The sequence below is a fragment of the Anas acuta genome, chromosome 1, assembly GCF_963932015.1.
Source record: "Anas acuta chromosome 1, bAnaAcu1.1, whole genome shotgun sequence".
NCBI lineage: Eukaryota > Metazoa > Chordata > Aves > Anseriformes > Anatidae > Anas > Anas acuta.
Window position 1 is genome coordinate 17915702 of NC_088979.1, and position 18323 is coordinate 17934024.

The 18323-nt window shown below is 43.2% G+C and overlaps 1 protein-coding gene across 12 annotated transcripts in view; it reads left to right on the forward strand.

The window, feature by feature from the left end:
* ZC3H12C (zinc finger CCCH-type containing 12C) overlaps positions 1-18323 on the forward strand; it is a 45792-nt gene that overhangs the window by 20154 nt on the left and 7315 nt on the right. For all 12 annotated transcript variants that reach the window (XM_068670620.1, XM_068670691.1, XM_068670656.1 and 9 more), the window contains 4 exons: positions 50-816; positions 13252-13391; positions 16469-16703; positions 17659-17765. In XM_068670620.1, the coding sequence (XP_068526721.1) occupies positions 50-816; positions 13252-13391; positions 16469-16703; positions 17659-17765 (1249 nt within the window). The remainder of the gene's footprint in view (positions 1-49; positions 817-13251; positions 13392-16468; positions 16704-17658; positions 17766-18323) is intronic.

Below are 18323 nucleotides of genomic sequence, written 5' to 3' on the forward strand. Positions count from 1 at the left end.
AAACAAGTAAGATGTGTAACCAGTTGCAACATTTTTGTTCTCTCTTCAGGAATACGGAACACTTTATATTCAGGAATACAAGAAAAACAGCAAAGTGGAGTCAAGTACATGCAGCAGCTTCATGGGCTTGAAGGATCACCTGGGGCATGACTTAGGCCATCTTTATGTGGGGAGCACTGGCACACAAATAAATGCAATTGTACCTTGGTCGATGGCGGAGAAGCCAACGATGGATAAGGTTAATTCTAGGAAAGAAGATGTAGTCAAGGAGGCATCTGAAGAGACTTCAGGAAGCTCCAGTTGTGACTCTGAAGAAAGCACAAATTCTGATAATGATTCAGAGAAACTGAATAATTCTGCATCAGAATCACATTTATTGCCTAAGACTCACCGACAGCTGTGCCGATCTCCTTGCTTAGAACCTCATATTCTAAAAAGAAATGAAATCTTGCAAGACTTTAGGATAGAAGAGGCTCAGATAGTACCGAAGGAAGTCAAAAAGCCCCCTGATGTGGTGAAAGAATATCAAACCAAACTGGAGTTTGCACTTAAGTTGGGTTACTCTGAAGAGCAGGTTCAACTTGTACTAAATAAACTTGGTACTGATGCTTTAATAAACGATATTTTGGGAGAACTTGTCAAACTTGGGAATAAAACTGAGACTGATCAGTCTGTAACTAATGCTAACACTAGTGTAATGCGTGAAGCGTCTTCCATAGAGTCTCAGAGGTCAGAATCTCCGCTGCAGGAGGATGTGACGGAGGATGGTGACAACCTGAGGCCAATAGTTATTGATGGCAGCAATGTTGCAATGAGGTATGTGACCATGAAGCTTTTCCTTTTGTTTTTAAATGGAAACAGAATTACCTTGTCCAATTCAAGCACTGATGTTCTGAATAATTGCCTAAAACTGTGTGCAGGTTCTTTTGCAAGCTTCTTCCTCAACCACACAGTGTGCCGATCTTGTAATCAGGCTGGAGGTCTGTAAGAGTTCAGTGGTTTGTACTTGCTGTTAAAATAACTGTAGGTTAACTATGTCAATCTCCCTGTGTACACAGCTATCAAATCTCTCCTTCCCACTGCCAGTCTAATAGTTAATTAACTTCTGATATAGTTAAAAAAATCCTTATTAGGCACCATTGCTACGAGTAATTGCTGTATCCGGTTACTTACAAGACGTCAAAGCAAAGATTCTTTAAGATTATAAAACAGTAAGTGACTTAGAAGAGAGTGGTTTAAGGGATACTTTTCCTCTGTAGGTTCATGTGATAAGTGATCTATCTGTAAAATCCGAGTGTTGGTTATCAGATTTGGAGCTAGACTTTACTGTTGTTAAATTCTGAGATAACTGCATCTTTAGACTTTCACTGACGTGCCTGTGGGAGATGCACCTACCTGCAGCAGTCACCCATTCTGACCCCACTCGTCTAGGTGCACAGCAAGAGACGTGTCTGGGGGGAGGCAGGAGGTTTGTGTTTCCTCAGTGATTAGAGAGAAGGAAATGGCAGAGAGATGCTCAGAGATGGTTTTTACAGCTATGTAAATGATTAAGTGACAAATTGATTAGTAACTAATTAGGTAATTCATAGGGATTATCTGATTACTGGCAGCAGAGTTTAGAAGGACATTTTTAGTCTCCTAATGAACTAATGTGGTTATATTAACATAGCAATAAAAGTTGGTGCGAGACTCTTGTGGGATAAAGGCTGTAGGTCGCTAGTGGGGTTTCCCAGGGCTCCATTTTAGGGCCAGTTCTCTTTAATGTTTTCATAAATGGACTTGACAAAAGGACTTGAAGGTGTTTTGAGTAAGCTTGCAGGTGGTACTAAATTGGGAGGAGCTGCTGACTTCATTGAAGGTAGAGAGGCCTTGCAGAGACATCTTGACAAATGAGAGAAATGGGCGATCACCGACAGTATGAAGTTCAACAAGAGCAAGAGATGGATTCTGTGCATGGGATGGAGCAACCCTGCCTGTACGTACAGGCTTGGGGACAAAAGGGATTTGGGTGTTTTGGTCAACAGCAAATTGAATGAGCCAGCAGTGTGTCCTGGTAGCCAGGGGAGCATCAAGCTAGCCAGTCAACAGGAGGGATTGTCCCACTCTGCTTGCACTGGTGCCGCCTCAGCCTCAAGTACTGCGAGCTGTTTGGGGCACCACAATACAAGAAGGACATAAAACTATTAGAGAGCATCCAAAGGAGGACTACAAAGATGGTGAAGGGTCCAGAGACATATGAGGAGCAGCTGAGGTCCCTTGGTTTGCTCAGCCCCGAGCAGAACAGGCTGAGGGGAGGCCTCATGGCGGCCTGCAGCTCCCTCACGAGGGGAGCGGAGGGGCAGGCGCTGAGCTCTGCTCTGGGGACAGCGACAGGACCCGAGGGAACGGCGTGGAGCTGGGACAGGGGAGGGTCAGGCTGGGGGTTAGGGAAAGGTTCTGCACCCAGAGGGTGCTCGGGCACTGGGACAGGCTCCCTGGGGCAGTGGTCACAGCACCAAGCCTGAAGGAGTTCAAGAGGCATTTGGTTAATGCTCACAGATGTCTGGTGTGATTTTTGAGAGCTCCTGTGTGGAACCAGGAGTTTGAGTCAATGGTCCTTGTGGGACCCTTCCAACTCAGGATATTCTGTGATTCTGTAGTACTTCTTTCTAAATGGGGCATTCCTAGTTTTTTCTATGTGATGAGTCATTCATAGCCTTGTTCAACTTGAGTTGTAAAGGAGTTATGTCCAGTTGAACAAACGCTGTTCTGATGCTAAAATGGGTTTGAACTGCCTTTTACAGAAATCCAAAACACTTGTGTGTTAGTTCAGACGTGATGCCTGAACTTAGGTGCAACTACTCCCATTAACTGCACCCAACAGATTCCAGTAGCTCCAGATCAGTCACTTTTTCCTGATGTTTATTCAACTATTACCTGAATAAGGCTATGACTTCCTATTCTCAGTTACTTCCTTGACTGCCTACATAAAATGGGCCAAATGTGAGTCCATCCAGTGCATGCTATGGGGCCTTGAAATAGAAAAACTATTAATTAACTGATTTAGCCTATACCTAAGAACCCAATTAACAGCTCTTTACTTCTTTTTCACCAACTTTATATGATAGAATCATTGAGTTTGGAAGGGACTTATTGAGATTTTCCAGTCCAGTCCCCTGCATGGAGCAGTGTCAAGTCTAGGCCATGTCCAGTTGGGTTTCAGATGTGTTTAAGGGTGGAGATTACACATGTCCTCTGGGCCAGTGTTTGAATGCCCTCACTATAAAGAAGTTGTTTTTCTTTTTTTTTTTTTTTTTTTTTATGTTTCGACAAAATTTCTTCTATTTTTGTTAGTGCTCACTGCCTATTGTACTGTCACTGGTCACCACTGAGAAGTCTGTTTCAGTCGTCTTTATTCTCTCCCTATAAGGTATTTATACATATGGATAAGATCTCCCCAAGCCTTCTGTTCACCAGTCCCAGCTCTGTCAGCCTCTCCTGGTGTGACAGATGCTCCAGTCCCTTAATTATCTTTGTTGCCATTCACTGGGCTTGCTCCAGTATGCCCATATCTATTCTTATACGGGGGAGCCCAGCACTGAACCCAGCACACCAGATGTGTCTCGCAAGGACTAAGCAGAGCAGGATCACCTCCTTCAACCTGCTGGCAACACTTTTCCTAAATACAGCCAAGGACTCTGATGGTCTTCCATGCTACAAAGGCACACTGCTGGCTCGTGGCCAGCTTGGTGCACACCAGAAGCCCCAGCGTCATTCTTCTCGGAGTCGCTTTTATACTTGGTGGCCCCCAGTCTGTACTGATGTCTGGGGTTATTCCTTCCCAGCTGTAGGATTGGCGTTTCTGTGTGTTGAACTTGCTGATGTTCCTGTTGGCCCATTTCTCTACCAGTCCTCAGGAACATCCACACTCCCCATGACCTTTCAGAGGTTACCAAGAGTGGCCTCACAGTGTCATCAGCCAGCACTGCTGAGTGCATCCTGTCAGGACCCAGTGGTTTGGGAATGTCCAGTGTTCCTTGAGCTCTGCCAAGGAGAAGCCTTCCTTGCTCCAGACTTTCCTTGGACCAAGATTCCTGAAGGCAGATCTTTCCAGTAAAGACCAAGGTAAAGAAAGCATTGAGTACCTTCAGCTTTTTCACATCTTTTGTCACAAGGTACTTGCCTCTTCTCCCCAGGGCCATATCCCATGGGATTCTTCTAAACAGGGTAGCATCTGCTCTCCTGAAGTTCAGGGTTATGATCCTGCTTTTTCCATTGCTTTTTCTTCAAAGGCCCTGAACACTACTCAGGTCACTGCAGCCAAGGCTGCCCCTGACCTTCACATCCCTGACCAGTTCTTGTTTGTAAGTATGAGATCCAGCAAGGTTCCCATGTTGGTTCCTTAGTCAGCAGTGTTAAGTTATCAATGCACTCTAGAAACTTCTGGGTTGCTCATGCCTTGTGCAGTTCTGGCCAGCCTGATGGCAAAGACATTTTTGTTCTGCTTTGTTCAGCCAGTTGGCAAAGATGTGCTTGTTCTGCTTGGCCAAGCAGATTCCATCTTCAGGCTCCTCTCCCTTTTGAGAAAATAGGTAATAGGTACTTAACATACTTGAAGGAGTTCAGCTTTTTCCCACTGCTTTGAATGTTATTGGTTTGTATATAAGATAGAGGAATTCTCCTGCAGCTCAGATAATCTTACTCAAATTTCTGTATCTCTGTATGTCCAGGGTACTGTTATGAGTACCTAACACCTGTGAACTGGCACAGTCTTTTTTCTTTCCTCTTTGCTTTTCCAGGCTGCTGCCAACTAGCCCACTTTGGAGCTGCAAGCAGGAAAAGCAAGACCATAGCTAGTCTAGGGGGTTTTCTCTTATGTTCTGACAGGAATGGGTAGGCTGAGCTATATTCTTATCCCTCTGTTGTCATAAGACATGGACATAATGATTTGCTATTATAATTACTCTAAAAAAGAACTGTTTGCTTTCCTTTAAGGGATCAGTTTGGTGTAAATGGGACGGAGGGAGGTGTTCTGGTGAAGGATGAGGTGAGCAGTGCCCAATAATACAAGTGGGGTGAGACAGCTGTCCTCTTCTGGAAGCATCAGAGATTGCATGCAGCCCTGTCTCCATTTCGTGTCTAGGGACGTGATTGCACAACACATCCAGGGAGGGACACGGGGTGGCTTTCTGTCAGTGAGAGGTGAGCCTGAAAGTGATGCTTCCCTCCCTGCATCTCATCTAGTGACAGCACAGCTGCAAGCTGAGTTGATTCAGATTCCCTTCTGACTTCTTTTTCTCCTAAATTAGGGTTATTTTTTCCATTAGACCTGTAAATGAAGCCAGATGTCTTGGTGGTTGGGCAAACAGCTAAGTCTGAAACAAAGGAGGAAGGACTTGCCTGATTATGTGGCTGGATGTTCATATTTGTGTAGCTGGTTGCATAAAGCCAAGTGATGGTGGGTAGATTTGTGAGTCCCTTGGGGATAAAGGGCAGCATAGATCCAGGTTTGGGCCAGAATAACTCACTCTGGCTGGTCTAGGTGCCGGTCTAGTCTGGTGGCTGCTCCAGACAAGCTGCTTTAGCCAGCTTGCTAACCCTCTCTTACTGCAGTTGGCTTCCAGTCATTCACTAATGCTTGGAAAATCTTTCCTTACGCTTTGAGGTGGCATTGCTTGTCATTCGTGCCTTGAACCAAGAACAGTTGGTAAGATGCATCGTGTGTCTTTCATATTGTAATGCTCCAATATTGTCTAAAAAATTGGTTGAAGTGTAAAAACAAAGCAATCTTCCCCCCCCCCCCCTTTCAAATCACAAACACATACTCTTTTCTTAGAAAAATCTTACAGATGAGACTGACTCGTGTGTGCATGTCCCTAAATTTAAAATCAGAGCTGAAGAGTAGACTGGATAATCCCCTAGAGCAGGTGTAGAGCTCTTGCTGTACGTTTACTACAACTGAGAGTGAGGCTGGACTGCGGGGTGGAAACCTGGGATTCACTCGTACCGTAGCTGTGCAGTGATGTACACTGGCGCTGCAGAGAGCTGTGTAGATGTGACCATGCTGCAGAATAGTGTTCTAGTTTGTATGCATTGTAATGCACAACTGTAATTTAGAGTTTTAGTCCACAAGAGGACGAAAAGCATTTGTTCACTATATAGAAATTCACTCAGCACCTTACTTAGCGCAAACTGCACAGCAGATACTATACAGATGACACGTTTCAGTCCACAGTAGTTCTGTATCCTCATCTGAACCTTTAAGCTAACCTAAATTTTTCATTTACTTAACAGAGGTAAACAAAGGAACGTAATCTTTGCCCATCTAACTACCCATCATCAGCTCTTCACCCCCGTGTCCGCTGTCTCTCCTGGATCCACTTTTTGTGCATCCCATGCTGCCTTGTCTGGAGTGGAAGGGAGAAGGTTCTGTTTCTCCATGAGGTGGCAGAGACAAGGGTTTGAAGGGTTTTTGCCCCTTCCCTTTAAGGCTCTACCGCAGAGGTTCAGAGAGTTCCTTCTGAAGAGAGAAAATATGCTGCAGCATATTTGACACAGTCCTTTTCCTTTGCTTGTCCTTTTCAAGGATAAGGCTGGGACTCTGAAAATTGCCTAAAATTAGTTACTGCTGTGATGCTTGTCTTTGCTGGAATCAAAGTCAGCCTTTTGCCAGCAAGAGTACAGGGTAAGGAACAGTGTTGTTAGTTACAAAGACAATTGCAAAACCTTCACTGTGTAATTTATGTGCTTCTTTCCCATGTTTGTTACCTTTACAAGGCAGCTGTGGGTGCCTTCGCTTTCTTTACTGACAGGGAGAATGAGTTACAGGTTTTATGTAAATGTACATAAAACTTTGTGCTGAAAACATACAGACAAGAAAGTCTGATCCTTGTTGCTGTGCTTAACGGTGAAAGCAACATGAAGACAAGAATGATAAGCATGTCATTGGCTGTATTAGAATTTTTATTCAACCACTTTCAGAATTACATAGGAGAAGGAACTGAAGTTTTGATCATGTGTCATGTGGGTTTGCTGGTTAAAATCAGTGAATCTTATTCTGAGTAATTAGGTTTTTCTGAAACCTTTACCCTTAGGATTCTAAGATGATGTAGGCATTGAACTTCAGCTTCCCCTTTGGGAAAACCCCAACCTGTATTGGTTGTACATCTTTGCACAAGGACAGGGCCACTTGAGATATCCATTGCATACCTAACTTTTCTGTGGGAGAGGAAGATGCTGACTTTTTGGTTTTTAGTTAAATGTGCTCCCACTTACGAAAGGCAGAAATTGTACAGTTTTGTTACAGCTTTCCTGCCCAGCCTTGCCTCCAGCGCTCCGCAGTATCAGAAATGCACATCCACACCTGGCAGGTACGACAGTCCCAGTGCTATTCAGGAGGGGCATTCAGCTGGAGGATGTGCAGGAGATGCCCAGTGCTGGCTGAGGCACCTTTGGGTGTCTCTGTTTAGGTATCTGAGTCCTCTCCACACGTGCTAATCGCATTGCAGGTCATTTGGCTGTAGTAAAAGGTTTGCTGATACCTGCTCTGTGTAGTTTTTCCACAGCTGCAAATCTTCGTGCAGTGTCAACCAAAGGAGGAGTGGTTTTGTCTCCTCTATGCCAGATGTAGCTTCCATCTAGCAATTAAACTGCTTATATATTATGATAATTAACCAACAATTCAGCTGCATTAGCCTCTTCTCAGACTCTCTGCTGCTGAGCTTAGTAGCCACAACAGCACTGGTTGAGACATTCATCCCTCAGTGGCACCAGCACTAACGTGGCACTAAAGCAGCCTTTTCCCCATGATCTGACTTGTTTCTTAAATTATTTTGAGAAGCCGCTTTAAAGCAATAGATAAAAATATTTTTCCAACAAGTAACGATCATGTGGACAGGAGCCTGTTGCTGGCAGCTCTGAGTGTAACTTCTCTTTGTCTCTTTTGAACTCTGACTGCTGAGTGCATGACTGGCTCGGTCACGCACCCGCATGTGTGTCTGGCTGGTGCCAACGCTTGCCGTGCCCCAGCACTGGAAATCCTGCAGCTGAAGTGGCATTTTCATACAGGCTTTTGAGACAAGGCTATTTACCCTCAAAGACTTCAAAGCGCTGGAGTCATTTGGCCTAATGGGAGAAAAAATTTGTAAACTGTTTGATCCACTTCACATCTGCAGCAAAATGCTGATAAGGAGCAGGATGGAAGGTTCAGGTTATTGAGAAATACTTTGGAACAAATTATTACTCTGGTCAGGAAATTGGTGGAGCTTCATAACAAAATTTAAAATAATAGAAATAATAATAAAAGGGAGGTGAGGAGGGATGAGGTTAGCGATAAAACCAGCCTGCCAGGCTAATGAGTCACTCATCCAGGGTGGAAATTCTTATCTCTCTTGTGGACTGCTTTCCCCCTATGACATGATGGAAGAAAACACTCTAAATTTAAGAAAATCGCCTCTAACTGTGCTAGACTGATAAATGTTTTAGTTTTGTTGTTCTTGGTCTTTAATAAATATACTTTTACCTGTGAAGTATCTTGTTGTGTACAGAATTCACTGAGATAAAAGCCTGTGTATGAATTGCCCCAGACCTTATTACAGCTTTCAGCTCTAACGTCATTAGTATGTATTATGCAGCTTTCAAAATCTGAGCCAAATTTTGGGTTGAATATTGGATTAGGGCATGGCAGAAGCCTTGCAACTGTTGTTACTAGTCAGGGTTTTAGGAGTATGCTGTAACTCCTTTCAATGACTTAATCTCTTGAAAATCTAATCTAGGGGCTAGGAAGGTAACAGAGAAAATGAAAATGTTCTCATCAGATATTTTACCACTTTTCTACTACCTCTGTCAGCCTAGAAAATGCTTGTCTGATTTTGCTCAGGAAGTGTTTGGTGTAGTACTACTAGCTTTTTTTTCTTTTAAAAAGAAAACCACATCTATCGACAGGGCAAACATAAAGGTAGTAACAAAAGGAAATCATTCATGCAGGGTATGAAAGAGTAATAGATACTTCGTAAGGAATTTTCTTTACTTTCCTATAACTTGCAGCAGTAGTTTAAATACAGTCGGCAAACAGAAACAACGCAGAATACACTCATTTGCTACTGCTGTTATCCTGACTGCCCAAAGCTTCCAAATAATTGTAATATTTGGAAGAGGTTTTTTTGTGTTTTTTTTTTTTTTTAAAAGCTTCTTGACAAAGAAATACAAATAGTTCTCTTCTTTACAAATAATCAGAAGGAAGAAAGAGGAAGAAGCATGATTTCGGTCTTTTCATCATGATATATCATAAAGCTGATGAAGCTCAAAGATCACAAAAAGCAGAGCATCAAATCTGCATAACCACGAAACAGAAGAAAATAACAAATTTTAATCACATTTTTCAGAGTTTTTCACTAATAATTCATATTTTTGGGGGAGTTTATCAGTTCAGATACTAGTTTAGGCATGCCTTTGAAGAGAACCAAAAAAATGCGAAGACTTATGTGAGCTGTAAATCCCCTTGCTCAGCAATGCTGAAAAGCTTGTATGTATTGTAATATATTTGCCATTTCTGTTAAGTAGAGTTTACGTATATTTCAAATTTATGCTCTGGGTGAGAATATTTCAAAGGTCTGCATTAGGCAAGAGAAAGCTGAGGAGCTGAACTGCCTGATCCTTGCTCTGCCTTGAACAGCGTGGCTTGAATTCCAACCCAGCTGAGAGCAGCAGGAAAGAATTTTCATTTCTTTCAGAGAGGCCAGGATTTCGTTCCAGAAGTGATTTATCCGATTTATGGGGAGAAACATACTGTTCATACTGTTACTAAAGCGTACTCTAACAAAACGCTGCTTCACCGTAAGGAGCGAAAAGTGGTTTTATCCATTTGAAACCATGGAGATTGTTTGGAGTAATATCAGCGCGGTGATTTCACTGGAATTTAGTAGCTGGAAGAAACCCTTCCTGACTGTTTTAAAATGGATTGCAATATGTGCATGGCTGCACACGATCTGCTGATAGCAGGAGCAGTAACTTCTTGTATCAGGCTCCACAAGGGAGGCTGACTGATGCGTGCAGGGAAGAAACCTCGCATCACTCCTCAGAAATAAAAGCATGCTGCTTGGCCTGCCCTCTGAACACACCCAGGAGTCCTGCATGTGTGTTATCACAAGGAGGTGTAATTACATTTGCCATGGCCGGAAATACTCTTGGCCATTTCTTTTCTGTGTGTGTGTGTGCGTTTTAAACGTGATGCATCTCTGCATGGTTTGGTTTCCCGTTCCTGGGAAGTTACAAAATCCGCACATACTGCTCTTTCAGCTAAACAAATGCAAGAATAATTGTATGATATAAAGTGATGCCTAGAAAAAAATAATTTACATAGTTTATTATTACTGTGTTATTACAATGGAATGGTGTATTACATTATATTACTCTACCAAACAAGGGAAGTACTATTGCAGAGGTCTCTACCCATAGCTAAACAGGCTGTTAAGGTAATAAATCTCTTGTGCCCTACAGTCTTCCTAGTATAGCCCTGTAGGCAAGGAGGTGGACTTGAGCAATCCTTAGAGGGTTCCTTGTGCCAGCTAAAACCCGCAAATGTTGATTGTTGCAGTCTGCAGCCATTGCAGTATCTTGGTATGTGATTTACGTTCCCAGGTCCTGTTTCCAGCATCATTGGAGAGGAAATAATGCAATTACTTCCTTAAAACAGAGATGTGGTAGTCTTCTTTTTTTCTATTTTTTTCTTCTTTTTTTTGGGCCTGTGACCTTCAACACAGCCTCTGCTGAGGATGGTGCTTTGTGAGAGGTGTTAGCCACAATTCACCACCTTTAGACACCTCTGAAGGTGTAGGCCACATCCTGTGCGGGCTTCTGGAATCTGAACACAGTTGCTAATTTTCTTCCTCACTATTCCTGTAGCACTTCATCCAGGGCACAGGTACTCGAGTTCCCTCAAGTTATCAAGGAACATATGGCAGTGCTGTGCTTTAGAAAGGAAGAAATACCTGATAATTTAGAATGGTTCTACCAAAAAAAAAAAAAAAAGTTGTTTAATAACTTTTATTGTGTTTATATTTACTTAGCAACTTGAAAGTAGGAACCTTTAAGTGTGTCACCATATTGTCCCCATCACAAACTGCTCCTCAGTGAATGAAATACCTCCTGCCTTTCTGGAAAAGCAGGTGATGCAGTGTATGCAACAACCTGTCAGGTGAAAGCTAGTGGCCTGCTGCTGTGCCCGTGTGTCTCTTCTGCTTCATGAACCTGTGGGGTTGGGAAAACCTTAGAAAAACTGCCGGCCTCCTTGTATGCAGAGCCTGGACCAGCCCCAGAGGAGCCATCTGGCTTGTTCTTAAACGTCTCTCATGAGGAGATCTCAAAACACCCCTAGGCAGATTGTCCCGTTAATTGATTAGAAGGGGTTTTCTAGTGCATTGCTTAGCTGTTCCTTACACACATGATGGTGACTTTCCTGTCCCTACCCAGTGGGACCGGGATGGGCTGGCCCCAGCTGGCAGCCAAGCGCCCAGCCAGCTGCTTGCTCAGCACCACCCCACGGCAGGACAGGGGAGAAAACAGGAGGAACAGCAGCAAGAAAACACAAAATAATGACAGGGAAATCACTAAGTACTGTTGCAGTCAGAAAAGTTTCAACTTGGGGAATTTATTTCAGTTTATAACCAGTTAACAATTACCACAGAATCGTCTAGGTTGGATGAGACCTCCAAGATCACCTAGTCCAACCTCTGTGGTAATTATCTAATTACTGATTCAGATATCGGAAAATAAAAAAAGACAAACATTAAGATATGAGAGAAAATGTCTATCTTTTCCACAGTCCCTTCACTTCAACCACCTCTCCTCCCTGCTTCCTCATCCCCATGCTCACTGCAGGCTCCTCTCCTCCCCAGGAGGTTCAGTCCCTTCTGTGAGGCGGTGAGGTGCAGGGGATGGCACCAGCAAATGGACACATCTCTTTCTGTGTGCTGCTCCTTCCTTTTCATGCTTTTCTTCCTGCACTCTGGCACAGGCCCACCACAGGCCACGGTCCCTCTGGGGCTATACCTGCTCCAGTGTGGCCCCATCCCTGCTGCAGCCCCTCTGAGGGAGGTCCCTGCTCTCCCACAGAGCACCTCCTCCTCCTCCTCTGGCCTTGGGGGTGCCTCGTTACCTTCTCCTCTGACTGTGCCATGCTTTTGCCCTTTCTGAAGTGTATTTTCACAGAGGTACCACCAGCTTCTCTGGCAGGCCTGTTGGCAGCACGCTGGTACCAGCTGTATCCAGCACGGGGAGCCTCTGAGCTCTCCTCACAGAGGCCACCCCTGCAGCCTCCCGGGGACCAGAAACTTTCTGTGGAGGCCCATGCTTGCTTGCTGTCTTATGTTTCAGTTGCATCCAACGTATTAAGACTTTTTTTTCCCCAGATTAACTACATGAAGTTCTTCCAAGCTCTCCCCATAGGTTTCATTTTGCTTTCTTTTGGATCCTCTCCAGTTTCTCTCCATCTTTCGTATTATGCAGTGTCTGAAATTGGATGTGGAAGTCAGCTGAGGACTCATCTGCCTTCAGAAAATGAAATAATTGCATCCCTTGCCTTACCTCAGACAGTTATTGCACAATGGACGCACATTTTTGTTTTGCTTGTGCCTGATCGTGTTCTGCTGAACTTGTGTCTCTCCGTGTTTTTTTTTAACACATAATTAATTTCACCTTCCTATGTGCAGCACTAAGCAAATTCTTACTTTTTTCTTGTTGATTTTAGTCTCCAGTTTGCCTCATCTGTCTTGCAGAGCTCCTGCCACCCCCTGGGGTTAGGAGTCCCCCTGCTCTTCCTCTGCTCAGACGGGAGCTCGCCGAGCTCCCTGCTGGCCCTTCAGGCTGCCGTGAACACAGGGGCTCGGTGTTCATTGCCAGCATCTCCTCCAAAAGTTGCACTCTTTCATGGGGTATTTCAGCCTTCCTTTACCAAGTCTCTATGGGGGTTGTTACACACCAGATTTTTGGTTGGGCTGTGAGGATTTTTAACATCTGTGCTTTTATTTTTCCTATTTGTCTAGTCTGTGCAGAGATGTTAAAAATATTCAGCAGATTCATTGTCCCTCTGCCATACCATTTTGCAAGTGATAGCAACGTTTGGGCAAGGCTCAGACTGACCTCCAGTTACTTTCAGAAGCCCTGGAGCAGGTGGAAAACATGATGCTGGACGGGGAGATTTGTGTCTCGCTGTGTTCCTTGTGTGCTCACAGAAAAGCCAAGTCATATAACAAGGAATTTTAATGTGTGTTTCAGCCACGGGAATAAAGAAGTATTTTCTTGTCGAGGGATCAAATTGGCAGTAGACTGGTTTTTGGAAAGAGGCCATAAGGATGTTACAGTGTTTGTGCCAGCATGGAGGAAAGAACAGTCAAGACCTGATGCTCTCATCACAGGTAAGCTCTGTTCTGCCTTTACTGGTTTGTTTGATGCTTTGTACAATGTGAATGCTACTGCACAAATGAACAGATCATAAAAAATGAAAGACTATAATAGAAGGTGTCTTTGGTGTAGCAACTGCATTGCAATCTTCAGGAAGGAAAAAGGCAAAGCAATGTTATCACCAAGCCCTCCCTTTCTGCTCGCCTTATAAATTTTCCCTTAATATTGCTACTTATTTCTTCAAGAACATTACTGCCATTTTTTAAAGCTGTTCCGCCCATGTAGCGGTGGCAGCAAAGGTTTGAAGGCAGTGATTCACCAAGCGATGGCTCTTGTGGTGAGCAGTCTGCCAGCCCGGCCTGTCTGCCAGTCACCTGCGGTGAGTCACTCTGCCCTGCGCCGGGAGTGAGGAATGATCCCGGCAGAAAGGGAACAGTTCTCCTTTTGAACATTCCTGTTAACGAGTGAGAAAGCTTTTGAAAATGTCTGTTTTAAATGTGTTTATTAAAAAAAAAAAAAAAAAAAAAAGCTGTAGAGGCATTTACTTCTTTATCCAGCTTCTTTGTTCTGTATGGAGTATGGAGAGTTGTCCCCCTTCTGCCCTAAAGTTGAAACAGAGGAGAATTAGGGCTTTTTTTTTTTTTCTTTTTTTTTTTTCATTTTAATCATAGAACCATTAAGGCTGGAAAAGCCCTCCAAGATCATCTGGTCCAATCATCCCCCCCCCACCAATATCACTCACTAAACCATGCCCCCAAGCACCACGTCCAACCTTTCCTTGAACACCCCCGGGGACAGTGACTCCACCAGCTCCCTGGGAAACCTGTCCCAATGCCTGACTGCTCGTTCTGAAAAGAAATGTCTCCTTATTTCCAACTTGAACATTTTCTGGTCCAAAGGAAGGGAAACTTATGAGAACATTAGCTATGACTTCTAAAAGAATATGGAAGCATGCTTTGATTTGCACGTGTATTTCTGAAGAGCTGGAAAGGTCTTTACAACTCTTTGTTTTATTTGCCCTATTGCTACAAGAGCATGCAATGTTAGTGTAAGAAAGCATTTGGAAAGCTGTTGTCATCTCCTCAACAGAGGCAGAGTGGAGCCTTTCTCTTGAAGGTAGTCGGGTAAATGTTTGCTATAGACTAGTGCAAAGATAATACAGGAAACCATACCCTGAGAAAGAAGACGTTTTCCCTGTCGTAAGAGCTGGTCTTGATCAAGTTGTTTCACTGTACCAGTGTTTGAGGTATGAGAAGAACATTGGCTAAGTAATTAAGAGTTGACTATTTAGAATTGAAACATAACATCTGCTGGAGCTGTGGCTAGGGCTAGAAAGCCATAAAGGAGTTTCAAGCAAGTAGGAAGTCACAGAGTTGACCAGTTGTCTACCACAAAAAATTAATTTCCTGCATGTCATCATGGACCCTGAAAACGGAAGGAAAACCAAAGCAGTTTATTGTGTCTTCTGTAAAACAAAAGTATCAGGACGCAGGGAGCCTGTTGGCCAACAGTCTTGTGAAATACGTTGTGCTGACACTCTGTCTCTAGAGATAGGTATCTGAAGTACTTGGCCATCTGGAATTTTGAAAAAGTCTCAAATGACTTACTAATGGCTCTAGACTGTCCAAGAAACTTCTTGGACTATGTAATGACTGCATTTTTCTTAGTACTACCTGTCATTCTTCTAGACTTGACAGATTTTTTGTTCTTTCTTAATGGGGAAAAATGACTTTCCTTCAGACTCTCACTCATCATCTACCACATGGGGAGAAAAATGCCTGCAAAAAGGCTGGACATCATTTCTGATCCTGTGTTTTTTCTAGTAAGCAGATAAATGCTTGCATGAAATATATTGCTTATTTGTAATATCAGTGCTGTATTGGAGTCTTTTTTTTTTCTGGGTGGAACATGTTCCCTGTCAAGTTTCTTGTGCTACAAAACAGCTGAGTTATTTGAGATTTAAACCATTATTAAAAGCCATGACTCATATTCAGCATGCAGGTGTCTTCTGCAGTTGTAGGTGTCGCCTAGCTTTCTGCTTATTTTTCTTTTGTAGCTTGTCTGCTCTGAGGAGAGTGATAGCTAGCAGAAACAACAGAAGGCAGGGGTGCCCCAGCGCTCCATGCTCTGGTGCTACACCCAGAGTCATAGTCCAAGTCACCTCCTTGGCACTCTGAGCTCCCCAGGGTCTCCAGGTTCAACAGAGAGAAAGAGGGGATGCTTTTGGAGGGGTGACTGAAGGACTGTGTAGGACAAGAAGGAATTACATCAAACGTTGAACACTTGTTCAGCAGGATGAAGAGAAACCTTTTTGGGTTTGCTAAGACTTCATACATAACACTGAAAACTCTTAAGTGAAAGATAAGTTCTGAGCCAATACTGGCAGTAAAAATAAAAAATAAAAATTCTGCTTCCTTTTTTTATATGGTTACAAGATGACATCAGAAGGCTTTTTAGCAGATGTTACTAAAATTTGTGAAGAGCCTGAGTGTTTGTACAAAACGTAAGTTTTCTAGTCTTTGTGGGTAGTAGGAATACCCTGCTCATGATGGGGAGAGACTTTAATGAGGCAGATCTATTTATTTAAGCTATTGACGTTGTTGCAAAAGATGTTTCTTGCTGGCGGGGTACCACAACAGGATGGAAGAGTTGTATCATTACCACAGAGCTCAGTTACGGAAAACCTTTGGCTGTAAGCTGGGTAAATCTTCCTAATCACTGACATTGAGTAAGATTTAAGACTTTTTTTCCCTCAAGCGGAGGAGTTTTTCACACGAGTTTTGGTAAGCAGTGTTTCTTTTAACCACAGCGAAGTGAACAAGGTCCCCTGTGTTGCTCTTAGAGAAATGCTGGGTAGCGGAAGGTTTTCATTTGCTTTGGTTTGGTTTTGAAAGTGTTGCTGGTTGGTTGCTGCCTGTAACTTCAAGTATCACACGTCAGACATCTTCTGCAGGGCTGTAGCCTTGTAAGACATAGTTACTCCTAAATGCTTGGGTTTTCTTCCTAAAATCTAATGTCTTCAGAGGTGAAACAAACATCTTTTTCTTTACTTTCTTTTTATTTTTTGACCTTTAATTCGTATTCCTTGTAGATCAAGAGATCTTGCGTAAATTAGAAAAAGAGAAGATTCTTGTGTTCACACCGTCCCGCCGAGTGCAAGGGAGAAGGGTGGTATGCTACGATGACCGATTCATAGTGAAGCTGGCCTTCGAGTCAGATGGCATCATTGTTTCTAATGACAACTACAGGGATCTAGCTAATGAGAAGCCCGAATGGAAGAAGTTCATAGATGAACGCTTGCTGATGTATTCATTTGTTAATGACAAGTAAGTCATTCTATCCTCGTAAGTAAAATAACTGAGGAAAGGACAGTTTGAAGACATGTATGGATTTTTTATCTTCTACCCTAATCACTAAGTACATGCAGGAAAATAGAAGGAATAGTTTGTCATAGATTTGGTATTCTCAATAAAAAATACTTGAGCTTGTTTATTTTTGCCAGACTTTTTTATGGCAATATGTTTATATCTTTATATTGTAAAATTATTTGCTGCTTCTGGTGTATGCCAATGTATATGCTATATTGTATGTATGTTACAGTATTGTATTCCAATTTTCTTGATGTACTGAGCCAGAATTTTGGGGTGCCGATGGTTAGACCCCTAAATCATAAAGTCATAGAACGACCCACATGGCAATGGACCTCAGGAGGTCTCTAGTTGAACCATCTACCTTGATCCATCTCTTGTAAATTCTTGTAAATGCCTAAGTGTCACTTGCAATTAATACTGATGTCTTCTTGTAGTGGGAAGGTCTCAGTACTCTGCCAAGCAGACACTTGTAGTTGAGTGCCTCAGTAATGATGAAAAAGACTGAAGTCAAAAGACTTTGATCAGCACAGTTTTGCAAATCTATTTGTGGTGTTTTAGGAAATTGCTGCCCTCTCACTGGTTTAGGAATGGGTTGTGAGCAGCCCTGCCCTGCTGCAGAGCAGTCAGCTGGGCCAGACTAGAGGTGTCTGAAGCCAACGAGGGGTGTCCACAGTCTGTTTGTATGACCGGTCTCTCAGGTAGTACCTGCAGCAGAAAGGTGGCCTTGCATCGCTGCAGGACAGGGACGTCAAGAGCTGCAGCTAATTTCAAAGCAGCTCTGAAAGTACCCAGGCCTAAAGATGATAGCATGGCAGCTTACGGCGTGGGACACAGTCATGAGGTTCTTGGTCATTGCATGAGGAATATAAAAAGGCATTTGCTTCCGTAACACTTTTTTGTTGCTTTATAGATTTATGCCTCCTGATGATCCTCTTGGCCGCCATGGCCCAAGTCTGGACAATTTTCTTAGGAAGAAGCCTATTGTGCCAGAACATAAGAAGCAACCTTGTCCATATGGTAATTTGTTCTTCTATCCATGAGCTTTCTGTACTGCTGGGACTCAGGACTGAACTCCTGCTTTACTTTGATGCTGCCAAAAATAAAACTTTTAAACAGAAGTTCTTACATTATTGTCTTAGCCTGAGAATGTTTGAAAAACTGAGCACTGGAGTTAGTGGAGACCAAAGCGATTTTTTTTTCATGTGCTAGCTAAAGAACATTTCTGTGTACCAGTTGAACTAAAGGAGTAATTTCATTAATCATTGGTAGGAAGAGATCCAAAACATCACCTAAATTCTTCAGTCTCCAGAAAACCATTTTGTAATGTGCTTTGTCTATAGCACATCCAAGTTTTCTGCCAGAAAATGGATCGAGCTGCCTGACGTTTAGCTACTCACCTTCCTTACAGGCACACCAGCATCTTGACTGAGCTGAACGTTTGCTGCTCTTATGACTATGATTTTCATGTTAAGTTTCCCACTTGTGTATCTCCTTAGCACAATACAGCAAGTGTGTGCATACACACAGATGGCATCGTGTTCAGCTCAAAATGCTGAAGGTGGTGTTGGTCTGTGT